The sequence below is a fragment of the Rhinichthys klamathensis genome, unplaced genomic scaffold (assembly GCF_029890125.1).
Source record: "Rhinichthys klamathensis goyatoka isolate OS25496 unplaced genomic scaffold, OSU_Roscu_1.1 h1tg000633l_1, whole genome shotgun sequence".
Classification (NCBI taxonomy): domain Eukaryota; kingdom Metazoa; phylum Chordata; class Actinopteri; order Cypriniformes; family Leuciscidae; genus Rhinichthys; species Rhinichthys klamathensis.
Window position 1 is genome coordinate 649,985 of NW_026607079.1, and position 15,185 is coordinate 665,169.

The 15,185-nt window shown below is 38.7% G+C and overlaps 1 protein-coding gene across 1 annotated transcript in view; it reads right to left on the reverse strand.

The window, feature by feature from the left end:
- LOC130076197 (unconventional myosin-XIX) overlaps window positions 1-15,185 on the reverse strand; it is a 53,392-nt gene that overhangs the window by 36,402 nt on the left and 1,805 nt on the right. Inside the window, exons 2-9 of the mRNA XM_056241190.1 lie at window positions 13,457-13,604; window positions 12,844-12,992; window positions 9,004-9,117; window positions 5,631-5,757; window positions 5,446-5,515; window positions 5,249-5,351; window positions 4,960-5,056; window positions 1,383-1,459 (exon numbers count right to left, since the gene is read on the reverse strand). Of these exons, the coding sequence (XP_056097165.1) occupies window positions 1,383-1,459; window positions 4,960-5,056; window positions 5,249-5,351; window positions 5,446-5,515; window positions 5,631-5,757; window positions 9,004-9,117; window positions 12,844-12,992; window positions 13,457-13,604 (885 nt within the window). The remainder of the gene's footprint in view (window positions 1-1,382; window positions 1,460-4,959; window positions 5,057-5,248; window positions 5,352-5,445; window positions 5,516-5,630; window positions 5,758-9,003; window positions 9,118-12,843; window positions 12,993-13,456; window positions 13,605-15,185) is intronic.

Consider the following 15,185-nt stretch of genomic DNA (forward strand, 5'->3'; position numbering starts at 1 on the left):
CAATCGAGTCATTTTTACATCATAGTATAATATTTATTTCCATAATTTTACCCATCAACAGCCACCAACTCCAGTCCACACTCTCTCATCTCCTATGTTGTTATTTTGGTGTGTGAACTTGCATCAAAACCACAAGGGTAATTTGCACTGAGAAATCAAAAAGTTAATTTACTAGTTGTTATTCATTACGTGGGGAAACCAACAAACTTTTCATCTCTCAGGTCTTCTTCAGTGTGTGGTGCATTTTAGTAATTTAGTCTCCATCCACTATTCATACTTATTAACATCAAAAAGTTTTTAATTAATCAGTCCAAACCATCAAGTGTAATCAGTAGGGCTGGGTAAAAAATATCGATTTCTCGATATTAATCGATTCTCATTTTTACGAACCGATATAGATTCTTAAATCTCAAGAATCGATTAGTCATCTTGTTTTCATTTGATGAATGAATGGAACATTGTAGCGCGCATCCCATCCAATAAATCGCAATAATCTTTGTGCTTTGTTACTATTGATACTAAATAAAGTCTCAAATTTCAAATTACGTCCATTTTCTTACGAAATTCAAAAGCATAAATAGCGTTTTGGTGCTGTGGCGTGAGATCGCTCTGGCTCAGCTCAGCTCAAGAGAAGCACATGATCTCCTCTTCTGCCTTAATAATACCAGTTACAGCGCGAAATAAACATGAATGAACGTCTGAAAGTGTGTTAAAAGATAGAGTACAGCTTATCAAAATCCGTATCATGTCACATGGAATCGCTCAATCAGTGTTTCAACCGTGGAAAGACGTCAGTAAAACAACTTGTAAACAATGTCATGTAACGTCACATTTACCTCAGAAAAACCATATGTGACCATAAACTCTTTAGTCAGCTAGAAAAATTAACTCTAAAGAGGAGCATTTTGCTAAATATATGCACCATATTACATATTCATTATAATTTTTAACGTTCTTCGATATTTAATGCATGTTTCAATAAATCTGGCAAGTTTTTATGACAGCCACCATTTAAATGTTTACATTTCATATAACTTTATTATTATAAAAATAAATAAGTGTAATTTAAGTGTTTGTATAGCTACAAATCAGTTAATTTTTACCTTCAATATTATAGTAGGCTAATGAAGCCTAGTAGGCTACAACTGACTCCCATAGTTTACAGCATTAGTTAAGATATTTGTTTTCCTTGAGAAAATTTGCCATGTATTGCACCTGATATCCAAAATAATCAATATTGAATCGAAATCGAATCGAATTGTGAAATTTGTGTCAATACCCAGCCCTAGTAATCAGTATCTAAAAATCCAACAACCAATCATACCATTCATCTCCAATCATCATTGAGGTTTTGATGTCATTTTTCACTTGTCACAACTTACCCTGAAAATCTGTGCCCGTTTCGCCTCATCAATGCCAAGGTTGATCATGGCATCCATCGTCTCTTGCAAACAGTCTTCTGCTCAGACAAACAGAATGCAAGATGTCAAATATTAGAAGTGCCTCCTCAAATTCCTCATAAAATGCTTCAAAAGACAAATTCTAGAAGTATAGTGGAACTATATTATCGCCCAGATCTTTATGTATAGGTATGTCCATCTTTATTGATTGCTTATATCATTGCAAAATGTAAATTATATAATTGTCCAGCTCTTATCTGCTAAAAGTGACTAAGGCATAAATATATTAAAAGTCTCTCTTGTGGTGAAAATCCAGTTTTTAATGTTGTTTATGTGTCTATGTGGTGTTTTTAATACGCTTTAAGACACACCATGTGTAAATTCATAAGTCGACAGCATTGCTGAGTATTTCCTCCTTAAAACTGCAGTGAACCAAAGACAGTCTCAAAAACACGGTTTGAAATCGCTGGTGTTTCTGACGTCACAAACGACCTTGTAACCAATCAGATCAACGTGTGATCGTCAACCAGTGGATCTCTGAGCTGAGTGAGTGAGTGGAGGCGGGGCTCATTTGCACATTCATATAACCACGTACTGTATATTAATGAGGCAAGGGTGTCGAGTTTAGGGATGGGAATTGAAAACCGGTTCCACTCGAGAACCGGTTCTAAGTTTTACGATACATCGATATTGTATGCCCTCGACGTTAACGAGTCCTCTTATCGATGCTCCTGCTCTGAGTCAGCCATAGTATGTAGGCTACAGACCGTGAACTCACAACTGTCCCTTTTGTCCCTTATCAAGCACCATAGCACGGCGTCCAAGGCGAATTTTTGTACCGCCAAAGCCTTATTTGATCGGTGAGTAAAATTGTCTCTCTCTGGTAATGTAGATGAACCGCTGCGCTTGTGACAGGGCGCATGTTAAACTGAACGAGCAGAGAGAGAGAGAGAGAGAGCCCCGGTCGCGCGCGCGCACTCTCTCTTCGGAGCAAAGCGAAAGTAGGCTTCACCGTCTCAAAACTAAGCGCTGTCTTGCTCTCTCTCCCTTGCACATATTAAAGTCCCCATGAATTCAAAATTGACCATACTTACTTTGTTTGCCTAAATTGATCGTTTTGTGGTGAACAATTCATCCATGCAAGTCAATCCACACAAAAAAATGTTTTGGCTTCGTAATCTTTAATCAAAATCTGAAATTTCCCCTCCCCTCTGCTTTGGAGGACCTTCCCTGATGACGTAGGTTTGACGGTTTGGGTGTCTGCTTAAACATCCGTAACCACGCCCCTCCAACTGACAGTAGACAGGCTGAATGAAAACACCTACTTTTCTAGATCAAATCAGGTGCTAGTTGGAAAAAAAAGCCCCGCCCATTATTTTGCCTCATTTAATATTCCGTTTCTCTCGGAAATACGTCACAACACTGGAGAAAAGTCGTTTGCAACTTCCGGTTCACGGGGACTTTAATCAAAATAAACGACACGATGGTAAGGCCATGCTTAAAAATATTCTTGTTTGCCGTAACCCGACCGACCCTGTCAAATTAGGACCGACCCAATTATTTATTTTTTTCCCCTTTTAGTCCGACCGACTTGCCGGTTGTAAACTTGCATTAAGACCGACCGATTTTTTTTTTACTCTTCAAACAACTAATACAAATGCAATAAAATAATATACATTTATTATAGTAAGTATTGTGAATATAAATTGCGTAGGCTACGTTCTTTCTTTTAAATAAAAACCCGTGGCGTCATCTATTATGATTATGTTTACACCATTGGTTTACGCATGTCACACTATGGCCTGTGCGTTCGCTTCGTTTCATTCACTGTCAATGGTTCGCGCTCGGTGATGATGGCTGCGGCGCGGCTGCTTGTGAAATACGTCTGTATGAGCCTACATTTAGTCGCTCATTATTCGTAATTCTTAATGGTCAAATAGGGAATCGATGTTAACGGCCTTTTCTCGGAGCCCGTCCAGCTCGTCATGACATGCCCACCGCGAACGCGCGTCACACAGCAACTGCAGGCTCTGACAAACAAACACACATAAGTGTGGGAAGCCAAACACACCGAAAGGGGGACGAAACGGCGCGGTGTGTTACAGAGTTCGCGCTGCGCTGACTTGTAATCTGCGTGGCTCAATGGACCGAGACGCGCGAGCGCGACAGACTCGACAGCGCAGGAGAAGTGTTTGCTTGCGCCAGCCAATGGTCAGAGCGGCGCGAATTAATCTCACCAGCGCCGCGCTGACCAATAAAACAGCACATCCCATACCGAAATGTACTAAATTGCACAAAAGAAAATCGACCATTCCATAATATGTCAGGACTACTTAATCGGCCTATAGTTTCCTACAATGCGCCTAGCTATTTGACCACACTGATTTCCGTTAATAATAGCAGATGTTTATGGGTCAAATCTCTCACTCTCTCCCTGCAACTTTTTGTTACCCTCCTTTCCTGCCCCTAGACCAGAAAGGGGGCTTGTAACAGTATGGGTCAAATGTAAACGAATGGTGCCAAACGCGCTGTTTTATTGGTCGGCGCGGCGCTGGTGAGATTAGTCATTTTAATTTATTTGTTTCCCTCTGAAAATCCACTTTCATTGAAATCTAGTGGCTCCTTTTTTTCTTTTTGATTCTGCCTATTTTTTTCCAAATGAATGCAGCTGGAATTAATGCAATAAATATGTTTTTTTTTTTACAAAGATTTCAAATTGTTTGTGGTCTATAACCTGTATCAGAATGAGGTTCGCAATGGTGCGCCCGAAGGCATGGGGGTTGAAGACCCAGTCAATGACGTCACGATATGCAAATTTGTTTAAATTCATACCGACCTAATCACCATGACCAAAATTATCCATTTTTTTTTACATTGAATCTTGAAAAAAATATATATAGACCTACCTACCGACCCTTTTTTTTTTTTTTTTTGCTGTTACTGCAAACCAAAATATTTTTAAGGATGGCCTAAGGTCGGGAGACTAACGTTTCATGTGGAGCATTCGGAGATTTGTTTTTCCTGAATTACCGCTGGGTGTGAATTGTACTAAAATACGTTGCCTTATCTTCTCTGAAAAGCGTTCCGCACATTCAGCTGACATAAACCACACTTCAAATAAACGAAAAAAACGAACCAGTGATAAAATGTTTTCTGTGATGACACACATCTTGTGGGATGTCCCAACCGCCGGGATAATCACACAACGCGCACACGTCCGATAATGACACGTCCAATTCGCGAACTAATGACTCATTTACACCGATTCGTTTTAATGAATGGTTAAAACAACTGATCTTTCCAACACTGAACTCACGGGACGTTTAATCGGTGAGAATCGTTAAAGAATCGGATCGATAAGCAGAATCGTTAGTGGCATTGATATTGATAAAATCTTATCAATTCCCATCCCTAGTCGAGTTACAATCAAGCTTTTTTTTAAGGCATTAAGATTTTTTTTTCAAGGAAAAAACATTTAAATATGCCATTTTGGTGATCAAAGATGAGTTTTAAGGGATCAAATTAATGACTACAGGTGGACTTTAACTTTAATTCTTGCCTTCTAAGGTTCTCTCAGCATTTGGCAACCAAGCAAAGTCTTGTTCCAAAGGCAGCATCCATTCCAGTCTCTGTTTGTCTGTGGCTCCTTTCATCATCTTCAAATCAAACCAACAGTAAACAACCAACATACAAATTAACAAACAAGCAAACAAAATTGTCTGACTAACTGACACACGGTTATGTTTGTAGATGATGTACACATAAAGGGCCTTAGAACTGATAGCATTACTGGAAATGGATATCTTTTGTAGTATTTGTATTCCTGGTAGGTTTTGTGAATGCAATACCTGGTAAAATATGTGAAAATTTCTTTCATTTGGTGCTTGGATAGCCACTCTTGTCTTCTCCAAGAGATACGTATGCACTGACGCCCCAACCAGCAGCTGAGAGCTGAATTATAAAATCACACTGGTTTAAAACAATCACAAGATGCTTTAGGTTCATGTGCCTGAAGTCAACGAAACTGAGAGAAAACACAACTGACCTGTTGAGCTGAAGCTGAATGTATTTTCCAAAGCGACTGCTGTTGCTGTTGCGTAATGTGCAGGCATTGCCTGGGGAAGAAGGGAAAAGGAGAAATAAAGGCTTTTAGAAAGATCAATTTAAGATACCACTGAAAATCATAGAGGAAGCAAAAGTACAACATAAAATGCTCTCAGTCTTTCTCACCAAATGCCTCCATGATGGGGTTGGACTCCAGTACTCGTTTTTCTATCTTCTCTACTGTGTTCTGGGACTTCTGAGACGAGGCGGCCACAGTGGCATAATACTTCATCAGACAACGTGACGTCCATGTCTGAAGAGAGATTTAGTACAGAAGATGTGGTCTAAATCGCTGTGAGCTCACCGTTTTCAGCTCAGTGTTAGACTTAATATGTGTTTGAAATATTGAGCTTGACAGACCGTTTAAATACATCATATAAGAAATCAAACTTTCCTGGATTTTAAAATGAAAGGAGTTCATTGTACTATAATGACACAGCAAAATTCAGAACACGAATTGCAAAAAAGGCTTTCTAAACTTTAATAATTTTCTAACATGCAGATCTTTCTGAAGAATCACATTCACAGCGTCAAAAAAGTTTATTTAGATCATTTTAGCCTGATGTTTTTCCCAAAACCATCGTTAACCAACTCCCCTGTAAAAAAACAACAAAAATTGCTGCTTTACATTTTTAAGTACAACTAACTTGGATGTTTAAAACTGACTTTAAAAAAAAGTTAAATCTTGTATAACTTGAAAGAAAAAATTCGATGAGCAATGTAAAAACATACTGTATGTTGTCATAACTTATTGATCATATAATGTTTTACAGTGTTTGGTCGCAAGTTCCTTTGAACTCTATTGGTAACTACGGACCATAGTTGGCTTTGGGAAACAGTTTGAGCATCACATGTCAGCCGATATTGTTATGTAAATCTGTCACAACGTGATGTAGCTTTACAAAGAGACTGCCATTGAAATATAGAGCAACCTACAGTAAAGCTCTGTCACTAAATTCACATGTGAAGAGATGTTTACTTAGAGCTAGGACTGTTAAGCAGTTATTACATATATGCATTGAAAAACATGAGGCCATCCTTAAAAATATTCTTGTTTGGCGTAACCCTGTCAATTTAGGACCGACCCAATTATTTATTTTTCCTTTTAGTCCGACCGACTTGCTGGTTGTTAACTTGCATTAAGACCGACCGATTTGTTTTTACTCTTCAAACAACTAATCCAAATGCAATAAAATAATATAAATTATATTATAGTAAGTATTGTGAATATAAATTGCGTAGGCTACGTTATTTCTTTTAAATAAAAACCCGTGGCGTCATCTATGATGATTATGTTTACACCATTGGTTTACGCATGTCACACTAAGGCCTGTGCGTTCGCTTCGTTTCATTCACTGTCAATGGTTCGCGCTCGGTGATGATGGCTGCGGCGCGGCTGCTTGTGAGCCTACATTTAGGCGCTCATTATTCAAAATTCTTAATGGTCAAATTGGGAATAGGAGAATAGGGAATCGATGTTAACGGCCTTTTCTCGGAGCGCGTCCAGCTCGTCACGATATGCCCGCCGCGAACGCGCGTCACACAGCAACTGCAGGCTCTGACAAACAAACACACACACACATAAGTATGGGAAGCCAAACACACCGGCGCAGTGTTACAGAGTTCATGCTGCGCTGACATGTAATCTGCGTGGCTCAATGGACCGAGACGCAAGAGTCGCGACAGACTCGACAGCACAGGGAGGAAGTATTTGCTTGCGCCACCCAATGGTCAGCGCGGCGAGAACTAATCTCACCAGCGCCGCGCTGACCAAACAGCACATCCCATACCGAAATGTACTAAATTGCACTAAAGAAAATCGACCATTCCATAATATGTCAGGACTACTTAATAGGCCTATACATGAATATCAGTCATGTGACCTCTTACGTCAACCACTCTTTTTCCAGTTGGCTGCCGCCATCTTGAGTACCTACCGAATACTGTCTATGCCTGGTACTGACAAGCCTATTATCTTAAGTCTTGTTAGAAAACAAACAACAAAATAACTATTCTTGAAACATTATTTGACTTACTTTTTTCTTAATTATTGTATGGAATAGAATAGCTCCTGCAGCAGGTGCATTAGCACAACAGGTAGCATAAAGCTACATGACACAATTTAATTGATTAATATTACACTTTTACTTAAAACTCCCTTTAAAACACCATCGAGTATTTGTATCATATTCCGGTCGCGGCTTAAATTGGTTTCAAGTCAAACTATTTTTTTTTAAATATGTTATATTTAGCATTTTATACGAAGCTATGGGCTATCCTTAGCTAGCATGCATACTGTAAACATTCTTTTTTCATATGAATACCCCAATAGCAGGAAAATCACACACAAATCACATATACTTCAAATCGTGCATTTATTAGCTTCTTGTTTCAGGTGAAGAGATGTTACTTTAGCTTTGTTATCACGGATGTCAGAATGAGGAGACAGGATAATGGTCACGTTGAACCACGTAAGATGATTGACAGCTGTACAGCGAATGAGCGCGCGCTGAGATCATAATTTGAGGCAAATCAGGAAAAGGAGACACAGATCTCGCTGCATTCGCTGTTTGAGCTCTTCAGATCGCATAATTCAGTGGAAAATAAATAGAAATGTCATTCTGTATGACGAAATATTTTACAAACATGTGATAATTAATCATTATTTCTCCAAAAATGCGCACCATTGGACTAATAGCCCTGGCGGATGCTGTATATTGCATGTATTTGAACACAAATAAACCGGAGAAGACGTGAATGAATGCTTTGAGCGATGATTTCTATTCAAAATAATAACGAACGTTACATATTTATGTTGCGACTGCCGTATCGATCTTGCCGAATCAGGTACTCAAGATGGCGGCAGACAAGTTTTAGAAGTGAGTGACGTCAGTGAGGAGACGTTGGTGATATCATCTGATATTCATGTATAGTTTCTACAATGCGCCTAGCCATTTGACTTCACTGATTTCCGTTAATAATAGCAGAGGTTTATGGGTCAAATTTAAACGAATGGTGCCAAATGCGCTGTTTTATTGGTCGGCGCGGCGCTGGTGAGATTAGTCATTTTAATTTATTTGTTTCCCTCTGAAAAGCCACTTTCATTGAAATCTAGTGGCTTCTTTTTTTATTGATTCTGCCTTTTTTTATATATATATATATATATATAAATGCAGCTGGAATCAATGCAATAAACATGTTTTTTGACAAAGATCTCAAATTATAACCTGTATCAGAATGAGGTTCGCAATGGTGCGCCCGAAGGCATGGGTTGAAGACCCAGTCAGTGACGTCAAGATATGCAAATTTGTTTACATTCATACCGACGTAATCACCATGACCAAAATTGTCCTTTGTTTGTTTTTTTACATTGAATCTTGAAAAAAAAAAAATAGACCTACCTACCGACCCCTTTTTTTTTTGTTGCTGTTACTGCAAACCAAAATATTTTTAAGGATGGCCTGAATTAGGGAACCTACAACACACGAACACCACTTACCTTCCCAGCTCCGCTCTCTCCAGAGACGACCAGCGATTGGTTCATGGGCTCCACCTGGCCTTGCACATTCCTATACGCCTCTTCTGCTACGATGAAGATGTGTGGCTTAAATTCCTACGTACAAAGAGATGCTTTAACATTGCCTTCAATATAACAGTGCTTTCTGTAAACCAGCATAATATAATTTACCCTTACCTGTCCCATAAAATGGCCCTAAAATATTAATCAATATCATCTAGAGTGACCTCAGTTTATTTATATCCAGCTTCCTGGTTTGCAATTTTTCCATTAACATTCTCAGATGTCAAAATAAACATGTAGAGGAGAGCAAGCATTGTTACTGGTCCATGGCGTAAATACGAAAAGGTCAACTCTTAAATAATACACTAATAGTTTGTATTTTACTTTTTGCTCAAATAAATGACAGCTGGGGACCAGAAGACGTAACAAAGGCATTATTGAGGGTTCAGCCCTGTTTAAAATATAAAAAGTTAAAGCCTGACTTCATATTGAATCCCACAGAACCTGCAGCACACTGAACAGACCAGGTGTGCAAACATTGTTTTGACACTGTCCTCCGCTCTGACAAAAGGCAGATCATCCTGTCATCTGTTATGCACTAACAACACAGATCTCTAGTTTCAAAAGACAACATACTACTAGAGATGGGTGTCATGACTTAAAATCTTTATATCTTGGTTAATGTAGATTATGTGAATGTAGTTATTTTTGCTTCATTCAACAACAATTTAACCAAGAAATATTTTCTGTACTACATACTCAAGCAGTAATGTCTATTTTTGATCAATTTGATAATAACGCAAATACTAAATAAATGAAAGGAGCTTCATCTGAGCCATGCTTGAAGCTGTTGTACAATAACCTACAGTTACACCTCGTTAAAAACAAGGATACAAAATAATTCCCATTCAACAAAGCTGTTGTTTTTGGTGCAATGCAGTTTGCTATACTTAAGGCTTCAGTTTTTCCTATTGGTGTCTAATTGTTTAACCCTAATCATAAAGCAAAATCAACATCGGTTAAAGGGATACTCCACTTTTTTTGGAAATAGGCTCATTTTACAACTCTACCAGAGTTAAACTGTTGAGTTTTACCGTTTTTGAATCCATTCAGCCGATCTCCGCTTCTGGGGTTCCACTTTTAGCATAGCTTAGCATACATCATTGAAGTGGACAAGACCATTAGCATTTAAAAAAAAAAAATGACCAAAGAGTTTCGATATTTTTCCTATTTAAAACTTGACTCTTCTGTAGTTACATCGTGCACTAAGACCGACGGAAAATGTAAAGTTGCGATTTTCTAGGCTGATATGGCTAGGAACTATACTCTCATTCCTGCGTAATAATCAAGAAACTTCACTGCCGTACCATAAGTGCAGCAGGCGTAATGATATGACGCAGCGCCTGAAAATAGTTCCGTTGTGTTGACGGAAGGTAGCCTATTTTCAGGTCCACTGAAATGTTAGAAATGTTGGCCCATATTGATAGGATAGCATCTTGGAGATTTGTGGGATGCACATCCAGGGCACAAAGCTCCCGTTCCACCACATCCCAAAGATGCTCTATTGGGCCTAAAGTGTGCCAAGAAAACATCCCCCACACCATTACACCACCACCACCAGCCTGCACAGTGGTAACAAGGCATGATGGATCCATGTTCTCATTCTGTTTACGCCAAATTCTGACTCTACCATCTGAATGTCTCAACAGAAATCGAGACTCATCAGACCAGGCAACATTTTTCCAGTCTTCAACTGTCCAATTTTGGTGAGCTCTTGCAAATTGTAGCCTCTTTTTCCTATTTGTAGTGGAGATGAGTGGTACCCGGTGGGGTCTTCTGCTGTTGTAGCCCATCCGCCTCAAGGTTGTGCGTGTTGTGGCTTCACAAATGCTTTGCTGCATACCTCGGTTGTAACGAGTGGTTATTTCAGTCAAAGTTGCTCTTCTATCAGCTTGAATCAGTCGGCCCACTCTCCTCTGACCTCTAGCATCAACAAGGCATTTTCGCCCACAGGACTGCCGCACACGGGATGTTTTTCCCTTTTTACACCATTCTTTGTGAACCCTAGAAATGGTTGTGCGTGAAAATCCCAGTAACTGAGCAGATTGTGAAATACTCAGACCGGCCCGTCTGGCACCAACAACCATGCCACGCTCAAAATTGCTTAAATCACCTTTCTTTCCCATTCTGACATTCAGTTTGGAGTTCAGGAGATTGTCTTGACCAGCACCACACCCCTAAATGCATTGAAGCAACTGCCATGTGATTTGTTGATTAGATAATTGCATTAATGAGAAATTGAACAGGTGTTCCTAATAATCCTTTAGGTGAGTGTATTTTAGGGCTGTCAACTTTAGTCGTTTAGTCGACTAATCGGTCGATGCCATCTTGGTCGACTGACATTCTTATTGGTCGACCAGTTGTTGTTGTTTTTTTTTGTTTTTTTTACCAATAGAAAGATATTTGATATTTATTCCTTTATAAGCAGTTATATATTACTGTATTCTAAATATAATTAGCCTATGGTTTATCCCCAACTTTAAATGCTTTAATTTAGGCTATTTTGTAACAGCGCCACAGTTTAGCGCACACACATAGAACACTCGGTTCCCCCCTGTGGCTGGCTGCGCTGCTGCTTCGTGCTCAGTAAGGGATATAGGTAGTTTAGCTGTATTCATTCAGTTATAATGCTACTTGTTTCGGTTTTTATGTTTTTATACACTATATGTTTTTATCTCGATGCGGCGTGGACGCACTTGGGAAAAAAGAGCGCGTTGCTTCCATCATGAGCGCGCACACCGCGCGCCTACATTTGAAATCGAACTTGAGCGCGCAAAAGACGTGAGCAGTCCCTTTAACGGCTTTATCATGCTGACTCAATAGATTGTGTTTTCTTGATATGTTTTTGTTTTTATTTGTACACTTGATGCATTTGAAAATAGCCTAAATAATGTAACAAAACGAAAATAAACCTATATGCGGTCCTACAATACAGCCTATTATTATTATAATAGGATTGTTTTTTAGGCTCTTTGGGTTTTTTTGTCTGTTTGTTTTAAAACTCCTAGATCGGCTGGACAAAAGTTAACCCATAGCTTTAAAAGACAAGTAAAGAAGAATATAGGCTACAGCCTGTAAACGAGAGCTTTTGTTAGGATTTTTCATTGTGGCAGATAGCAGTTATATTTTGTGTAGCGTGTGGTGTGGTCAGGTGCGCGATTGTGACTGTTAGCCTACTATAGACCTAGGACAGAGCTCCTAACTTTGCAGTTAAAAAAAAATCACTTAATTTTAAAAGAATTGTATTATTATTATAGTTTTATGTATTTTTGATGTTTTTTCGTTGTTGTTTTATAAATGCTATGACAATTGTTAAAAAATGGTCAATCAAAACATCGTGTCTTTTTTTTTTTTTTTTAGTCGACTAATCGTTGCGCAGGACAGGACTTTGGTCGACTAAGGATTTCTTTGGTTGACTACAGCCCTAGTGTATTTCATAGTATTCTATACAGTGATAAAGGCTATGTCTAGTGATATTCCTCAGAGCTTTTCTCTTTTGTAATGTCTCTCAGCCATCTCTCTTTCTACAGTCTTTCTTCAAATCTGTATCAGAGTGGCTACAAGTGTGTTGTGTTGCTCGGTCCGATCCACTTTCAACAGAAATCGTTTACTGCACCTTTAACATAGCATCAAACCACCCAGCCCTACACATGACCATATAAACTCATGGTATTTATGGCGAGCAAAGTATTTGTAACTTCTACATTTTAATGTTTGAGATGTACTGATAGACTTGTTCATGTCCTCATGCGTGTTTACCTGAGGCTGAGGGGCGGAGTGATACTCCCTCATCACATCCAGAGAGTACAGGTGAGGGATGGGTTGGAAGGGGTTTAGGGCGATCAGCGTACAGCCGGCATGTGTGTAGAAAACCTTCGCGCTGTACCTGGCCTGCAGACATTTCAGCACTGTAAAAAGGTAAAATACTTATTCATGTTACTTGTATTATTTTGTTAAAGTCCCCCTGTGGTGAAAATCAAGCTTTTAATGTTGCTTATATACATGTGGTGTTTTTAATATGCTTTAAGACACACCATGTGTAAGTTCATAAGTCGACAGCATTGCTGAGTATTTTCTGCTGAAAACTGCAGTGAACCAAAGACAGTCTCAAAAACACGGTTTGAAATCGCTGGTGTTTCTGACGTCCCAAACGACCTTGTAACCAATCAGATCAACGTGTGATCGTCAACCAGTGGGTGATTGAAGCGAGATTTTGATCTTTGACTTTTACCGATTAATTGTGCAGCTCTATGGTTGATATTATGAATCAGATTTCAAGCTCCAACCTAGGATTTCAAATGCTAAAACTGAAATCAGGCGATCAAAATGCGGAAAGAATATCATCTGAATTGCTTTTGAACACACACTGTACCTGTAGAAGGGGTGACCGGGTTGACTTTAGTGAGGTCATCGTACGTGTGAAGTTCAGCTTCATTGATGAGGAAGTCTCTGATGTCCACTTCCAGTGAATCATTGAGAGGTTTCCCGAGGCCCTGGGCTTTTTCTGTCAGTCCATTTACCTGCATAATGCAAATAAATCTGCTCAGAGCATGCATTCAAAAAGAACGAGTTCCACTTACTGACTGTACTGATGCAGCAGGCAATCACATTTAGAAACGTTTCATATGTACAAGCCCTGATGCGGTTTTGCACAACATTAAAATACAAATGTAATTAGGGATGCACACCGCACAGATTTGAACATTTTACCGGTAACCGATAATTCTTTATATTTGAAAGCCGATAACCGATATATTGGCCGATAAATCTAAAGCAAAATTTGTAAATAAAATTTTTTTTGAGAGCCTGATTACAAAAACAAAAATCTCACCATTAAAATCCATTTCCCAAGCAAACAATTATAATGTTCTCATTGTAATTTTATGTAGCCGATATGACAGACTTGCACTGAACTGTATTTTCCTTTATTGAAGTGATTCCAATCATATTTCAAGCAATTCAAAACCATCATGTTGAACAGTGCGCATTTGAAGCGTCTCAGCTGAAGGAAATAATTATTTATCGGCTTTAATATATCGGCCATATTTTCTTATCGGGCCGATAACAATAACATTAAAAAATTAAAATATCGGCCGATACCGATATGGTGGCATATTAGGGCTGGGTATTGACACAAATTTCACAATTCGATTCGATTTCGATTCACAAGCTTGCAATTCGATTCGATTCCGATTCGATTTACAAGTTGTTTTACTGACGTCTTTCCACGGTTGAAACACCGATTGAGCGATTCCATGTGACATGATACGGATTTCGATAAGCTGTACTCTATCTTTTAACACACTTTCAGAAGTTCATTCATGTTTATTTCGCGCTGTAACTGGTATTATTAAGGCGGAAGAGGAGATCATGTGCTTCTCTTGAGCTGAGCTGAGCCAGAGCGATCTCACGCCACAGCACCAAAACGCTATTTCTGTTTTTGAATTTCGTAAGAAAATGGACGTAATTTGAAATTTGAGACTTTATTTAGTATCAATAGTAACAAAGCACAAAGATTATTGCGATTTATTGGATGGGATGCGCGCTACAATGTTCCATTCATTCATCAAATGAAAACAGGATGACTAATCGATTCTTGAGATTTAAGAATCGATATCGGTTCGTAAAAATGAGAATCGATTAATATCGACAAAATCAATATTTTTTACCCAACCCTATGGCATATTTATGTCAGCTGAGTTTATGCATGACATCAAAGGAAAGAGCCATATTTATCTGCAACAACCTATAAAACTTTCAGTTAGGGATGCACAATATATCGGCCAGTGCCACCATATCAGTATATCGACTGATGTTCATTTTTAATGCTATATTTATCGGCCCGATAAGAAAATTTGTCCGATATATTAAAGCCAATAAATAATGGATTATATTTCCGTCAGCTGAGAGACTTCAGATGCGCACTGTTCAACATGATGGTTTCGAATTGCTTGAGATATGATCAGAATCACTTCAAAAAAGGAAAATACAGTTCAGTGCAAGTCTGTCATATCGGCTACATAAAACTATAATGAGAATATCATTATAATTGTGTGCTTGAGACATGGTTTTTAATGAGGAGGAGACTTTAGTTTTTGTAA